The sequence below is a fragment of the Danio rerio genome, chromosome 3, assembly GCF_052040795.2.
Source record: "Danio rerio strain M-AB ecotype USA chromosome 3, GRCz13ab, whole genome shotgun sequence".
In the NCBI taxonomy this organism is placed as follows: Eukaryota; Metazoa; Chordata; class Actinopteri; order Cypriniformes; family Danionidae; genus Danio; species Danio rerio.
In genome coordinates, this window is record NC_141023.1 from 948,947 (window position 1) to 965,089 (window position 16,143).

At 39.2% G+C, this 16,143-nt stretch overlaps 2 protein-coding genes across 2 annotated transcripts in view; one reads left to right on the plus strand and one right to left on the minus strand.

Moving 5' to 3' along the window:
* LOC147845351 (uncharacterized) overlaps positions 1 to 16,143 on the plus strand; it is a 68,268-nt gene that overhangs the window by 19,927 nt on the left and 32,198 nt on the right. The gene's annotated exons all lie outside the window — the stretch shown is intronic.
* LOC147845352 (uncharacterized) lies at positions 2,399 to 12,535 on the minus strand. The gene is made up of 9 exons (XM_087243856.1): positions 12,377 to 12,535; positions 11,318 to 11,635; positions 11,179 to 11,226; positions 10,860 to 10,946; positions 10,668 to 10,736; positions 10,310 to 10,393; positions 9,961 to 9,989; positions 9,562 to 9,620; positions 2,399 to 2,955 (listed from the first exon to the last, which is right to left on the minus strand). Exons 1-9 carry the CDS (start codon positions 12,429 to 12,431, stop codon positions 2,943 to 2,945), a joined length of 762 nt encoding a protein of 253 aa, XP_087099982.1. The 5' UTR covers positions 12,432 to 12,535; the 3' UTR covers positions 2,399 to 2,942.

Sequence of the window (16,143 nt, forward strand, 5' to 3'; positions counted from 1 at the left end):
TGTCTCTACCACCATAGCCAACTACATTTCCCTGTCTGATATTTGGTTCCAGTTTATCAAGATGTGAGGATTTTGTTCTCTTTGACTGGATGGAAACATTGCTTTCCTGTTTGTGTTTGCAAATATTTTGTGCCACATTCAGTTCTGCAAGTTCCTCAACCTTTGGTAAATCTAAAGTTTTAATGATGTATTTTACTACAAACATCACAGAAATCAAAAACACACACCAACGTGGACAGAGTCGACAGAGACGAGGCTTTCAAAGAATACAGGAACTGTTGAGTTTAGACCTGTTGTTGGCGTTATTTTGACCACACTGGTTTAACACATAGTCAGCAGTGGGCTTTAACTATAGACCAGTTTAGACTGATGGTGTGAATCTTTAGGGCCGGTTCCTTTTTCTATGAGCTGCAACACTTTGTTTGGCACAACACCTCATGTCAGAGTCACTTGAAGCACAGTCATCTGGCCATATAGAGTCATGATCCTGCACTCGACAGCTCACACACACACACACACTGCATTTTCACCTTCTGATCACGAGGACACTTACATCACTCATTTCTATTTCTATAGCACTTTTTTGTAGACTGTGTCAAAGCAGCTCAACACAGATGAAGATCCAGTAAACTGAACTGAACATCATTGATGACTGAAGCATTCAAAGGAAGAGAAGCGCTCTCTCTCAGTATAATATATATATAGCTTTAGTTATAATGTTGTGTATTATTCTGAGTTGTTTGAGACACAGTAACACACGGCCGGATATTTTCCTGAACAGATTCACCACTATTGATGCTCATATTCTTCATCAAGCTGAAGCTGTAGTGAGGGGTTTGTGTCTTTGCTAAACTATGACAGGTCACGTTCATTAACAAGTAAGAATGGGATTTTGTGTCTTCAGTTTCATGCTGGTTCAATCAAAACACACCCAGACACAGACAGCCCAGTGAGGACACACTAAAGGTCAGACATGATCATATGGTCAGGGGTTTGGTTAGGGAAAAGAGCAAGGACTGAAGTGCATGACAAAATCATGTGTTTATTAATAATGAATAAAACAAAAATCACACAGTGGAGAAACCATGATTACAAGACAAACTAGACTGAGCTGGGCTGGCAAGACTAGACAGGATCAGGACATGACTCTCAGGAATAATGATGACAAACTGGTTCAGGACAGCAGACAAGAGGAAGCGATAAGGAGAACAAATGAACAAACAAACAGGTGAACAGAAAAGACTAATAATGGGATAACAAGATATGCAGGACTAGACAATAGACAGGAGAGCACATGACAACACAAGCCATGTGATCATGTCAAACAGGATTGAACACGCAGCCAATGAGAACAGTCATTAACCACGTCTTCACATGAAACAACTAAAGCATGTGGGCCAGATGACATCCTGAAGCCATGAGCTTCACACAACACCAACACAAAACCAAATGCAGGACACAAGTACACAAGTATCCCAGTGCCAACCGAAACAGAAACCAACTTAACTGAGCCCGTCTGGACCATAAGCGCAGCCAAGACTGGCTTACACAAAGAGGAAGACACAGACAAAGACAGGAGATACGAGCGCATGACCTGAGAAAACTCAGAGCACAACATACAAAAAAGAATAGGACTAGCGTCCAGAACAAGAATGAACAAGAAATGAACGAGACAGGATCAGCAGAGTGCTGGCTGTCAGACAGTGCAGTAGGAACTGAAAATAATGAGTGAGTTTCACAGTTTCACACTGTTATTAGCGGTGCAGCTTCTCATATACAGATGCAGGTGCCAGATCTCAATGCGCTTTCTTTCTTGCTATATGTTGTGTGTTCATGCACCAAATGTGAGTAATAATGTGACAATCACTGAGTGAACATTTACACCATCATTATATAAAACAGACAGTCTCTTATATGAAAGATCGAGGAAGAATATTCATTGTGCTAGCCATGAGAGAATACAGTGTGCAATATATGCTGCGTCATTCTGCCTATTGCTCTTTACTGCTAGTTTAACTCATTAGTTTGTTTATTATAACATTTATATTTGTTTGTTTTTTGTAATCACTGTTCAATCATTGTTTATATGGTGTGATTCTCATTGATGTAAATATGCAAAATCATCTTATATTTATACTGTATTCCTGATCTGGGGTGTGTTTCCCAAACAACAACGTTACTCGTGGCTGAACTATCATAGTGTGATGCATCATTTAGGAAAAGAACAATGGAGTGACGATGTAGTTGACAGAGGGTCAGTTTATCCTTATACGATGATGGTACAAGTCATTCTTTGGCTATAGATCCATACTGACTGTTATATACTCTGTGCTGTGATTCAGCAGATCAGCATCTTAGCATGCATGACTTCATTAAATGAGGAGCATATCAACATGTTAATATTAGTATTATTTATTCAACAGTCAGTTCAGTTGATATTACATTTACATTGAGGCTTTAGTCCAAACTTACAATTCAGGAGGCATTCAGAGATTCAACAAGAAGAGGCAATACACACATTCATTCTTACTTTCATTCTCTTTTTGGCTTAGGGGAAACCAGAGTACCTGGAGGAAACCCACGCCAGCACGGGGAGAACATGCAAACTCCACACAGAAACGTCAACTGACCCAGCCGGGACTCAAACCAGTGACCTTCTTGCTGTGAGGCGATCATGCTACCCACTGCATCACTGTGAAGCTCACAATACACACACATGAAAGTAAACATGATCAAACAAAAGAAATAGATCAGGACAGCAGACACTGGGATTCTGCCAAACTATCAAACTAACTCAGCGTATTCTCTGATCACACAATGACAATATGAATGATGTAAAGAACAGTGAACAAACCTAAAGACACAATTAAACATGAATAAAACCTCTGAAAGCTGCAAACATCTCCACTTCAGCTGCTGAGTTTGTCCATGATCTCTGAACTCTAGACTGAATATCTGCAAATGAAGATATGAACAGTTACTGTCCTGTATTTCTGTGCTGCTGTGATGATGACACTCATATATACAGTATACACACATGCAGCTGAAGCCTGAATTATTCACCCTCCTGTGACGATTTCTCTTTTTCACATATTTCCCAAATGATGTTGAACAGATTCAGGAATTGTTCACAGTATCTCATCTAATATGTTTTCTACTGGTGAAAGTCTTGTTTGTTTTATTAGGCGAGAATAAAAGCAGTTTTTAATAATAATAAAAAAAAAATTATATTATATTGAGATTTTAAGGTCAATATTAGTGTTGGATTGTCTCCAGAACAAACCACTGTTACACAATGACTTTCCTAATTACCCTAACTTTACCCTAATTACCCTAGTGAAGCCTTTACATGTCACTTTAAGCTGAACACTAGTGTCTTGAAGAATATCTAGTCTAATATGTGCTTTCATCATGGAGAAGAGGAAATAAATCAGTTATTAGAGATGAGTTATTAACACTATTAGGGGTGTAACGGTACATGTATTCATCCCAAACCATCACAGTATGAGGATCACGCTTTGATTCACGCTCTCTCATGATGAGTTCAGTCAGTCCAGAGACAGTTAGACAAACACAGCAGTGCAACACAGCAGCGCTCAGGACTAGAACAGAATTCGGCCTGAGCCTAACAGTACATTTTAACTGAATGCTTTTTAAAAGCCTGAACCGGTTTACAGCCTGACATTATTTAAATGTGCAGATGCACACAGCTCTCTTGCTTTTTTTTTAATGAATGAGTCATTTATATGCGTTTTAACATTATTCATTAATTTATCGTAACATCTCAGCACTCTAAACAGGCCTGGGTACATACACTTAGCCTTTAAATTAGCCAACACAACAAGTTAAATTAAGGGTGTTTGGCAATAATGAAATTAAGATAAAGGCTCTGTGGGATGTGTTTCACCACTTCTCTTCACAACCCGACCTTAAGGCGACAGTAAAGCTGAATAATAAAACAATAATATTAGCCTGTATACTCGGTCTACATTATGCGTTATAATTTAATTATTATTTTGTTAATAGCTTGTTCATTTTCCATTACAGCAGTGTCAGTGTAGTGAGTGACCTCGTCATCTTCTCTGTCAGCTCGCTGGACATTTTCCCTCTCCCAACATTCGCTCTTTTTGAGTTCTCCGTTACGTTTCACATATGTTTTGTGGTATTCTGTGTTTGTTTTGCGTTCTGCTCTCTCTTCCGTTGTGTATTTGGTCCTGTTTTAAGTGTGCAACCATTGGTCGAGAAGGCTGTCAATCACTATTATGATGCACTCAGAGCACCAATTAGGAGCTGGTCCACCACGTATAAAAGACGTTCACTTGTGCTGTTCAGCAGGAGCGCTTGGCTCACCGCCAAACTCCTCACTTCAGTCGGCCAGCCTGTTCATTTGTGTTTGTACAGTTTTGTTGTTGTTGTTGTTGTTGTTTACTCGCTCTCGTTTAAGTGATCTATTTATTAGATAAGCTTGTTCAGCTCAATTTAGTATTTATTGAAAAGTCGAACAATCTGTAAGACATTTGGATTATCAGATAAGCTCTTGTTTTAAAGGTTAACAGTGTGTACTTGATGAGAACTCTAGTCATTTAGAGCAGCATGCTTTATTTGTGTGTGTTAGTTTATGGAGGAGTTTCCTCATTTGTAATTATGTTTTGGAACAGTTATGAAGTTTAGCTAAGCGTCGCGCTGAAGATTACGGTTTCGTTCTGCTCTGTTGCTGTTGTCATGCCAACTTAATACTCGATAAAAAGAAGTGTGCATCAATAACCCCGCCTCTAAGTTCTTCTGATTGGTCCACTGCTCTAGAACTGACAGTAATGAGCGCTGCTGTGGGTGAATGTTAAATTAATTTTATTTTCACACAGCGACTGAAGAGATGCTGCAGAAATGTGAATAACAGTCACACACATCCATCAAACAATGGAAATAGAGGAAAACTACAGGGGAAACACTTTTACTGAATAACTACAGAATAAAATCCAGTATGCGCATGTAAAAATATGTGTGATAGTATGCAATAATGGACAAACCAGCGGCTGAGCACACTGTAAAACATCTGAAATGTTGTTTTGGTCATATTGAAACGCCTTAACCATTTCAGTATTATTATTATATTATTATTAAATATAATATAATCTTGAGTATCTGCGTTCTGTGTCTCATGTTCACACGCCATACACATTCACTGTGTGTCAGCATTTTCTTTTCTGGCTTTTTGACTCATTAGATGGAAACGCTGCTTTTATTAAATTCTAGAAAAAATCTCAAATTTACAGAATTATAATACAGAGTTATTGTATTTCTGTTGTTTGAGGACAGCGCTGAGCTTCATTTTTTTTAATACTCAGTTTCCTAATTATGACGTTTATTTTTCATTATTGTGTTGATTTTGTATGTTTGCATCATGAGAAGCTCTTCAGTTCTGCAGCTGATTGTGATGAAGCACTTCTGTCTGTTCAGAATACACAGAAATAAAGCCAGCACTGGAGACTTGTTATTATTCCTGTTGGACTGTATACCCATACCAATATACACCATGAAAAAAAAATATGGAGGACGTGACATCGCCTTTTCACACTAAATGCAAAAGGCCTCAAGACAGGCACAAAGTATTGCAAAAAACTGCTGAAAAAGACGTGAGCATGTGCAGAAGGACTGACTGATGGAGCCGGAGGCGGAGCATCAAACTTCCAACCAAATGCTTGTACATCAAATCAACCACGCCCCCCAAACTTCACATTTTAAATGGTGTATACAAATATTAAATAACATTTGAAGCTTTATTTGATATATAAGATTCAGCTTCTAGAACATTCATATTTTATAACAGCAAATTCAGTAGATGAACTTAATAACATGCCGAAACTCAAAATGCAGAGACGTCTTTAAACCAAGTTCAAATAACCTTACAGGAGACTGATCTGGACATTAGCTTTGTCTTCCTAATTATTATTTCAGACCCATAAAGAGAATTACTGGATAAAGATCAGCTGTATTTTCCCTGTCATGGCTATATGTATATGTATGGCTATGTATCAGCAAACTAATAAAGCCCAAGAAAGCTCAAACTTTACTGAATAAACAGTGATCCACCAGATCCTGTAGGTCAGACAGTAGAGTTTATCATGGTAAAATAACCCAGAAATCAAACATTGACACTTCACCTCCCGAAGCTCAGACGGTCCACTCAGAAAAGCTGTCAATCACAACTGTCAATCATGATGACACGCCCTGTTTATATAGCATTAAATAACTGGCTAAAAACACTGTTTACAGAAATGAAGATCTGAACCTAGATCAAAACCATCTTTGGGACATTATATTGATAGTGTAAGTTATTATTTTTTTATTTCTGGTCAAGTCTCTTTCGTTAACATGGAGTAGGTGGGTTTTATGACTTGTACTGCAGCCAGCCCCCAGGGGGCGATCTAACAGCCGGGAGCGACACTCAAAAGCAGGCGTGAGGCACACTTGGTACTGAAGTGTGAGCCCAATACTGAGATACAGACTGAACGGTGACTCCAGTGTACCGTTACACCCCTAATATTTTTCTGTAGATGTAAAAATGAGCTTAATTCACACTCTTGATCTGCATCTAAAATCACCTACTACTGGAGTATGTACTTACTACATTTCAATAAGAGTTTACTACATGACTGTTAGAAAAGTGTGCTCTATATATATTGTGAATATGAATATAATGTTCTTTATGCCATTAGTCATGATCACATGACCTGACCGCGTCAGTTACGTCGCTTCACTCACATTCATGAACTCTCTGGAATTCTCTTGCATTATGGGATATCGGAGTGTTCATCAGATGTGCACTTCAGAATGTTGTTGTAAATAGTAGATCATCTGAGAGCTTCTCGCATACTGCTTTTACAATACTGTCAATTCAGACACACTAACTCACGTACTGCTTTTAGCATAGGCACACTACTGTATATAGCAGGACTATTCATTTAGTTTGTCATGGGGGCCGGTTCATGAAAAGCATCTCAAACGAAGGGCTGGAGAGATGTGACTTGCTATATGAGTGATGACACAACAGCATATAAGAGCCCATACGCTGTATTTGTGCTCATAAAGACACCCACGTTGGCTTCTTCTACATTAAAATGTTCATATATTGTATTTTAAAGCTACATATCATTGCTGCGTTGCACAATTTACTTTTTTTACAAACATTCATAATGTTGTATTTTAGAGCACAACAAAAGCAGTGCATTGCTGAGTAGGGATGTAATGGTATTGTAAATACCGTCATACCGCAATATAAATTTTTTTTGATATTAGCGTAGTCGCATGACTCGGTAAAACTATAGGTCTTCTGAGAAAATTTGCTCAGGCGAATGAAGCGAACGGGAGATAGCAAAAACTACAATTCCCATCAGCCCAGTGGTGGCCATCATCCCTTGCGGTCTGTTGTTGCTCCAGATACAGTAATGCGGAAATGGAGTGTGCTGCTAGAAGCGGGCATCAAAAAGAGCTGGAAATGATCGAACCTGAAGCGGGTGTTGTCGCTGCACGCGTTCTGATCAGCTGTGTTGTCGCGCGCGCGTTCTGAATAGCGGTGTTGTTGCGCGCGTTCTGATCAGCTGTGTTGTCGCGCGCACACTGTAAAGCGGGGAGGGGGGGGTTGAGCGCACATACTCAAGAGCGGTGTTGTCGCGCGCCTACTGAAGGGCAGGACGGAGGGTGTGACACAGCACACTGTTCAGATTGATGCAGACATGAGACCTCTATCTCACTCTTGGTTTGTCCTCTCAAGTGGGGGAAAGACAATGCACAACGTTACCCACTGCTGTCAACCTGGGCCAAGTCATATATCTCTTGTCCCAGAAACCTCAGTCCCAAATGAGAGGGTTTTTTTCTGTTGCAGGGGACATTGTAAATGCCCAGAGATACCAGCTTTGACCAGATTATATTTATATGATAATTTTCCTTTAAACCCATCTCTATCTAAGTGAGTGAGTGATTAAATGTTGAATGTGATGAGTTTTCAACAATACTAAATTGAAACTTTATTTTTTTTACAAGGTTTAATATTTTTTTGTTATAAAAATTGAAGTTCCTGTTTCAAAGCTTACAGATAGATGACTAATTTGTATGTCATTGGCACTTTTGGCACTTTTTTGGAGAATTTTCATAAGTTTTGTTTCTTCCTGTAAATGATTCAATAAATACCGTACCGTGACATTCATACAGAGGTATTACCGTACCGTGACATTCTGATACCGTTACATCCCTATTGCTGAGGCTTCTTCTACATTCAGACACATTCAGATGTTGTTTTCAACTGCATAACAGTTAGTGATGCAACATTACAGATTTTGGTAGTTTGGTTATAGTCTGAAGAATAATCATGGGTTCACAGTTTTCACGTCTAATGTAAATTCAAGCTTTATATTAGGTCAGTAGCTATTTAGATTAACTGCTGTTATCACCTGTGTTCATGCATACATAATCATTTTAATAATAACTCGTCTAACATATCTTTTGTTGACACTGAACTGAAAGGCACGCACAACTTTCACCGTGAGTTATTTTCTACTGTGTGCGCCCGGAAAGATGCAAAGATGCTCAGCTTGCATGCTCAAAAGGTCATATATATTCTTACATTAGAAATAACAAACTTGCAAGCGGAAAATACGTGATATGGGAACGGGCGCTGCTGTAGTTAATCCGGTGTGTGTGCGAATTAGCCTTGGTGTACTTACTTGGAACTTTAAATTATCGCACAGGTGGTCATAACTTTTCCGTGCAACTGAAATGCGGATTAGAGAAGCCTTTACAATTCATTAACTGTGATGATTAAAAGCGCAGTTAATAGGGAAATCGGCTAATTGTTGCATCACGATTAACGATATCAGTGCATTGTACAAAAGATCTTTTCTACAAAACATGTCCAAATGTTTTCAGCTATCCGCACCACTCGCTAATGGTGACTCGCGCTCTGTGCAGCAGCTCGCCCTGTAATGAACAGAAGCGTGTCACTTCATAACTATAGCGGCCGTTTTTCGACTGAACAAAATTTATTTTTGATGTCTTGGTCACACTATTTGGAGGACCGGAACAAACTGCCTCTGGGGCCGGGTTTGGCCCACGGGCCGCCAATTGAATAACCCTGCCATACAGTAAGGAAGTGTGTGGATCTAGACGCAGTGTTGGTGAAGTGTGTGATTCTGGATGCAGTGTTGGTGGAGTGTGTGATTCTGACGCAGTGTTGGTGAAGTGTGTGATTCTGGACGCAGTGTTGGTGGAGTGTGTGATTCTGACGCAGTGTTGGTGGAGTGTGTGATTCTGGACGCAGTGTTGGTGGAGTGTGTGATTCTGGACGCAGTGTTGGTGGAGTGTGTGATTCTGGACGCAGTGTTGGTGGAGTGTGTGGTTCTGGACGCAGTGTTGGTGAAGTGTGTGATTCTGGACGCAGTGTTGGTGGAGTGTGTGATTCTGGACGCAGTGTTGGTGAAGTGTGTGATTTGAGGGTAAAGATGTCTAAATCTCCTTCAGTCGGTGGACACTGATGAACAGACAGTGAAGGAGATCAGATCTACTCACTTCATTCTCTTCCACATGTGTTCTGCTGGAGTCTCTGAAAACACCACAGACGTCAGCAGCTAAACAGAGGAACAACACACGAGACACGATATGAGACCTGATCAACAACTGTGAACAACTTGAGAAACATAACAAAACTGCACAAACATAAACTAAAACATTCTAGCAATGGGCCAACAAATAGATGTCATGTCGACCACATGCTGAAACACTGGAAACATGTTAAATAGTGTTGACAATAAGCTAAAATATCACATAAAACACAGAAGAAACACACTACTAACATAGATCATACTAACAATATTAATCATGCTAGTAATGTGCTTAAAATATCTCTCTGTTCATCACAGAGTATTGAAGACTATTTAATAATCCTCAATCTGATATGATCATACTCACAGAAGAGTCACAGTCCTCTTCTTCATCATCTGAAAAACAGACATTGATGAGGAAACATTAATAACACACTGACATAAACACAATACACTTCACTATAACACAGTTCTAAATCATTATAACATATTAAACTCTATACAGAACACTATAGTAAACAGCACAATTACTATAATGCAGCTCTAGAAAACAGATTTTTATCTTTCAGAAATAAGTGAAGTGTCTGGAGAGCATTTCTGCTGAATATGAGGATCATCTCAAACTGTAGTCTTTAGTTTCAGGCCTTTGTTGACGTCACATTTCTCTGCTATAAGGAGAGTTTGTGTAGTTTAATATTATTAATGCTGAAACTCACCAGCTAATCTGTTGTGAATCAGCCAGACAATAAGAGCAGAAAACAGAAGAGCAAACACAGCGACGACAGCAACAATCACACTCACTGCTGAGAGAAAGAGGAGTTAAACACACACACACACACACACACACACACACACACACTTATACTGTAACTGACTATACAGCACACACACACACGTTCATATTTTGATGACAAAACAACCGACACACATGATCATGAACAACTGACACACATATGATGAGAGCTCTGAGGATTTACATTCACAAATCTTCCATATTTGTATCATCATCAGATCTGCTGTGTCATTATTAAAGAAAGCTGTATTAGAAAGACACAAAAAACACTGATGATGAACCTGCTGATGAAGATTGTGGACTGGTTGTGTTGTAAACTAGAGTCACTGCTGCTGGTATTTGAGCTCCAGCTGTAACAGATGAAGGATAGTTCAGATGAATAACACTGCAGAACATCACAGCTGAACTAGTTATGTCCAGTATTGAACACTGTAATGCAGTGAAGCGAGATGAACACTGCTCAGGGTTCAGACCTGGTGAAGCAGCTCTGGGTTTTTCTGTTTTGGGGTTTTTGTTGTGAACTGGAGTCACTGCTGCTGCTGTTGTTGTTTTAGCTTCAGCTGTGAAAGATGAAGATGAATATGAATCATACTGCAGCAGAACAGTTTAATAACTCGGTTCTGCTTTAGCTGTGAGATCTGGAGCTGTAAGAGATGATGGAGATGTTCATTCAGCTCAGTCACACTCCACTAAATCACCATCATCTTTCAACTTTTTTTAATTTTCTGACTTTAATCAGCTTTTCTTGTTTCAAATAGAACTATCGATAAATTAAATAAATAAAAAATGTACCTGGACAAATATCAGATGATGATGATGATGATGATGATGATGGAGAGACTGAAAGTGAACAGAAGACACAAATCACTAATCATGATCTGAAACACAGAATTCAGCCCTGATTAAACTGAACACATGAGAAGGAAATTACCAGCAACAACATGCAGCAACACACGTGCATAAGTTCCATACTGGTGTCCTCCTTCTCCACTCCACTGTTGACAGGTGTAATATCCAGCATCTTCTGTTGTGACTCTACTGATGTTCAGAGAGCAGTCAGAGCCCAGATTCAGTCTCTCTGAGTTTCTTTTCTTTAACCCAAAATTAATCAGCTCAACTGCCTGGTTGTCTTTGCTGTAGAGCCATGTAGTTTCTGATGGTCTGCAGTGCTGAACAGTATTAATACAGGGCAGATGAACAGTTTGTCCAGAACTGCAGGACAGGGGACGCCATTCTGCTCCAAACACACCTGAAACATTTAGTGTCATATTTTACTGCACTCTCATGTTTTCGTGCAGGCAGAATACATACAATATAAATGAATATTTTTCCTAAATTTGTTTCAAAGTATTCCAATCTTTATACAAAATATATGTTAAGTCCTTTGATCAGGTAATTCCTGATTTTATTTGAAGCAGTGGCTCAATAAGAGTACAGAAATCATTTATGTTTTGCACTTATTTCTGAGTCTACAATTGGGGGATGAACATTCCCAGTGTTTTACAGTACCGGACATCAAACTACTCTAACCCTATAATACTTAATAGTCTTAACATTTGGTTACAATTCAGAAAATATTTTGCATAACTCCAGGAGACTTGTAAAATTAACCATTTCTTGTTTAGGAGGCACATGAGGGAAGAGAAAAACATGTATTTCTTTCTAAATTCACAATTCTGTAGATGTTAAGAAAAAAGGAAAAGTTAAACTTTTCTGATAAATAAGAAAATGTAGAAAATGTCTTATCACAAGAAAACCATTAATACTTACAAAGCCCCTTCTAAATTATAATACAAGTATTGGTCTGAGGTAGAGGGCAGGAAAGACAGTTTTTTATATATAGGAGACAGGCTTGACATTGTCTGAAAACCAAAATATTTTCTGAATTGTAACCAAATGTTTATTCTCCAGTTTAGTCAAACTCTGGTCCAGAATAATGAGCTGAAGTGCTGAGTTTATAATCTTGTAGATGATGAACAGCAGTGTTTACCTGTGCTGAGTGTCCAGAAGATGAGCAGCAGAAACAGAGGACTCCTATCAGCCATTCTGTGTGTCTGACACTCGTCTTCTGCTTTATATATATATATATATATATATGTTGAGCTCTTGTTTAAACAGCAGCAGCTCTTCCTGTGCTTCTGCAGCTTCCTCTCAGTGATACGTCACTGTTTAACTCTATAATGGACACTGAACACTGTGATAGCGCTGTATTTTAATGAAGAAATGACAGAATAATTGTCAGTAATACTCGAGCTTGTTTTTCTCTAACAATATCAGGAACTACATTAGGACCAGCTGATGTGAATATTTCATCTTTATGCAGAATCGTCTTCTTTCATGTCGTCCTCATTCATAGTCTAAATTTAAATGATTTTAATGTGGTTAATTCCTGTTTAATCAAGCACACTCTTAAACTCAAGCTTTACAGTGGAGTGTAATTGCAGTTACTGCAGAATCAAGACTTTCCTGCAATACTGTGATGTCTGATATACTAAAACACACACAGATCCTACAGTGAGCTGATCCTGCATCAGTTCTGCTGTGTTCAGAGCTGTGGTCTCGCTCTTCTGGTTTGGATCTGTTGTTCTGCTGACTCTGTGGAACTCAGTTAGTTTGACCACACTGGTTTAACCCACATTCAGCAGTGTCTGGTCAACCAGTTTAGCTGATGGTGTGAATCTTTCTCTCACAGCTCCTCTGGGTTCCTCTTTCCGTGTGCTTCTACAGGCTGCCTTTGCTGTTAACCACAGCTCAACACTTGTTTAATGGATCAGTTTTTCACACAATATTATCTGAAGGCCTGATAACTCAGTGCTCACGCTATCTGACCAGTGTTAGTTCTGGAGTGTCCTGTCAACCCTGTTACTGCAGTCTAGACCAAACACTGCTTCTGAAACCTAAAATATCAACATCAACTGTAGGTGGTAGATTCCTCTCACATCTTCTAATAACTTCTGCTGGGACCAGGAATTGAAGTTCAAATGCCAAAACATTACACCACAACTGCCCCACATGTCTGCACTCATGTCAGGAGAGATGGGATGGGATCGGGAAAGGTCCATGAGCTGCGACTCAGTCTCAGGACTCAGCTGAAGTGCAGGGATGTGTTTTGTGTTCTCTGGTCATTTTGAGTTTGATTTTGGAGTTAAGAAACAGTCTGTGACAGCGGTCTCCAAAGTTTGTCATAGCATGGACTTTGTCGTAATGTTTTGATGTTGATTATATCCTTGTGAACAGAGATGTGGTCAATAGAGAACATTATTTTAGAAAATAATCAACATGCTGTATTTTCAGTTTAAGAAGACTCAGAGAGGAATACCTAATGTGGAAAAATCCCTGAGATTAGAGACTTCATTTAGAGCACTGCAACAAAATCCCCTAATTTACTGTTTTTATTATCAGACATTTTACTGTATTTTCTGGCAACACAAGGGCATGAGGCACAACTCACTTATTATAGAAGGAAAAAGGCCAACAGTGTCTCTACCACCACAGCCAACTACATTTCCCTGTCTGATATTTGGTACCAGTTTATCAAGATGTGAGGATTTTGTTCTCTTTGACTGGATGGAAACATTGCTTTTCTGTTCGTGTTTGCAAATATTTTGTGCCACATTCAGTTCTGCAAGTTCCTCAACCTTTGGTAAATCTAAAGTTTTAATGATGTATTTTACTACAAACATCACAGAAATCAAAAACACACACCAACGTGGACAGAGTCGACAGAGACGAGGCTTTCAAAGAATACAGGAACTGTTGAGTTTAGACCTGTTGTTGGCGTTATTTTGACCACACTGGTTTAACACATAGTCAGCAGTGGGCTTCAACTATAGACCAGTTTAGACTGATGGTGTGAATCTTTAGGGCTGGTTCCTTTTTCTATGAGCTGCAACACTTTGTTTGGCACGACACCTCATGTCAGAGTCACTTGAAGCACAGTCATCTGGCCATATAGAGTCATGATCCTGCACTCGACAGCTCACACACACACACACACACTGCATTTTCACCTTCTGATCACGAGGACACTTACATCATTCATCTCTATATGTACAGCACTTTTATAATGTAGACTGTGTCAAAGCAGCTCAACACAGATGAAGATCCAGTAAACTGAAGGCTTCAGTCATCAATGATGTTCAGTTTAGAGGAAGAGAAGAGCTCTCACTCTGTACAATACAGATCACTTTATTATAATGTTGTGTTTTATTCTGAGTTGTTTGAGACACAGTAACACACGGCCGGATATTTTCCTGAACAGATTCACCACTATTGATGCTCATATTCTTCATCAAGCTGAAGCTGTAGTGAGGGGTTTGTGTCTTTGCTAAACTATGACAGGTCACGTTCATTAACAAGTAAGAATGGGATTTTGTGTCTTCAGTTTCATGCTGGTTCAATCAAAACACACCCAGACACAGACAGCCCAGTGAGGACACACTAAACGTCAGACATGATCATATGGTCAGGGGTTTGGATAGGGAAAAAGAGCAAGGACTGAAGTGCATGACAAAATCATGTGTTTATTAATAATGAACAAAACAAAAATCACCCAGAGGAGAAAACATGATTACAAGACAAACTAGACTAAGCTGGGCTGGCAAGACTAGACAGGATCAGGACATGACTCTCAGGAATAATGATGACAAACTGGCTCAGGGCAGCAGACAAGAGGAAGCGATAAGGAGAACAAATGAACAAACAAACAGGTGAACAGAAAAGACTAATAATGGGATAACAAGATATGCAGGACTAGACAATAGACAGAAGAGCACATGACAACACAAGCCATGTGATCATGTCAAACAGGATTGAACACGCAGCCAATGAGAACAGTCATTAACCACGTCTTCACATGAAACAACTAAAGCATGTGGGCCAGATGACATCCTGAAGCCATGAGCTTCACACAACACCAACACAAAACCAAATGCAGGACACAAGTACACAAGTATCCCAGTGCCAACCGAAACAGAAACCAACTTAACTGAGCCCGTCTGGACCATAAGCGCAGCCAAGACTGGCTTACACAAAGAGGAAGACACAGACAAAGACAGGAGATACGAGCGCATGACCTGAGAAAACTCAGAGCACAACATACAAAAAAGAATAGGACTAGCGTCCAGACTGTTATTAGCGGTGCAGCTTCTCATATACAGATGCAGGTGCCAGATCTCAATGCGCTTTCTTTCTTGCTATATGTTGTGTGTTCATGCACCAAATGTGAGTAATAATGTGACAATCACTGAGTGAACATTTACACCGTCATTATATAAAACAGACAGTCTCTTATATGAAAGATCGAGGAAGAATATTCATTGTGCTAGCCATGAGAGAATACAGTGTGCAATATATGCTGCGTCATTCTGCCTATTGCTCTTTACTGCTAGTTTAACTCATTAGTTTGTTTATTATAACATTTATATTTGTTTGTTTTTTGTAATCACTGTTCAATCATTGTTTATATGGTGTGATTCTCATTGATGTGAATGTGCAAATACATCTTATATTTATACTGTATTCCTGATCTGGCGTGTTTTTCCCAAACAACAACGTTACTCGTGGCTGAACTATCATAGTGTGATGCATCATTTAGGAAAAGAACAATGGAGTGACGATGTAGTTGACAGAGGGTCAGTTTATCCTTATACGATGATGGTACAAGTCATTCTTTGGCTATAGATCCATACTGACTGTTATATACTCTGTGCTGTGATTCAGCAGATCAGCATCTTAGCATGCATGACATCATTAAAT

Bases quoted from the DNA above. Each gene is read 5' to 3' on its own strand.
- LOC147845352 (XM_087243856.1), bottom strand. From the start codon at position 12,431: ATGGCTGATAGGAGTCCTCTGTTTCTGCTGCTCATCTTCTGGACACTC. The intron at 10,947-11,178 runs GTACATTTTTTA...CATCTTTCACAG, and splicing joins ATCATCTGATATTTGTCCAG to CTGAAGCTAAAACAACAACA. The intron at 10,394-10,667 runs GTTCATCATCAG...TTCTCTCAGCAG, and splicing joins TCCACAATCTTCATCAGCAG to TGAGTGTGATTGTTGCTGTC.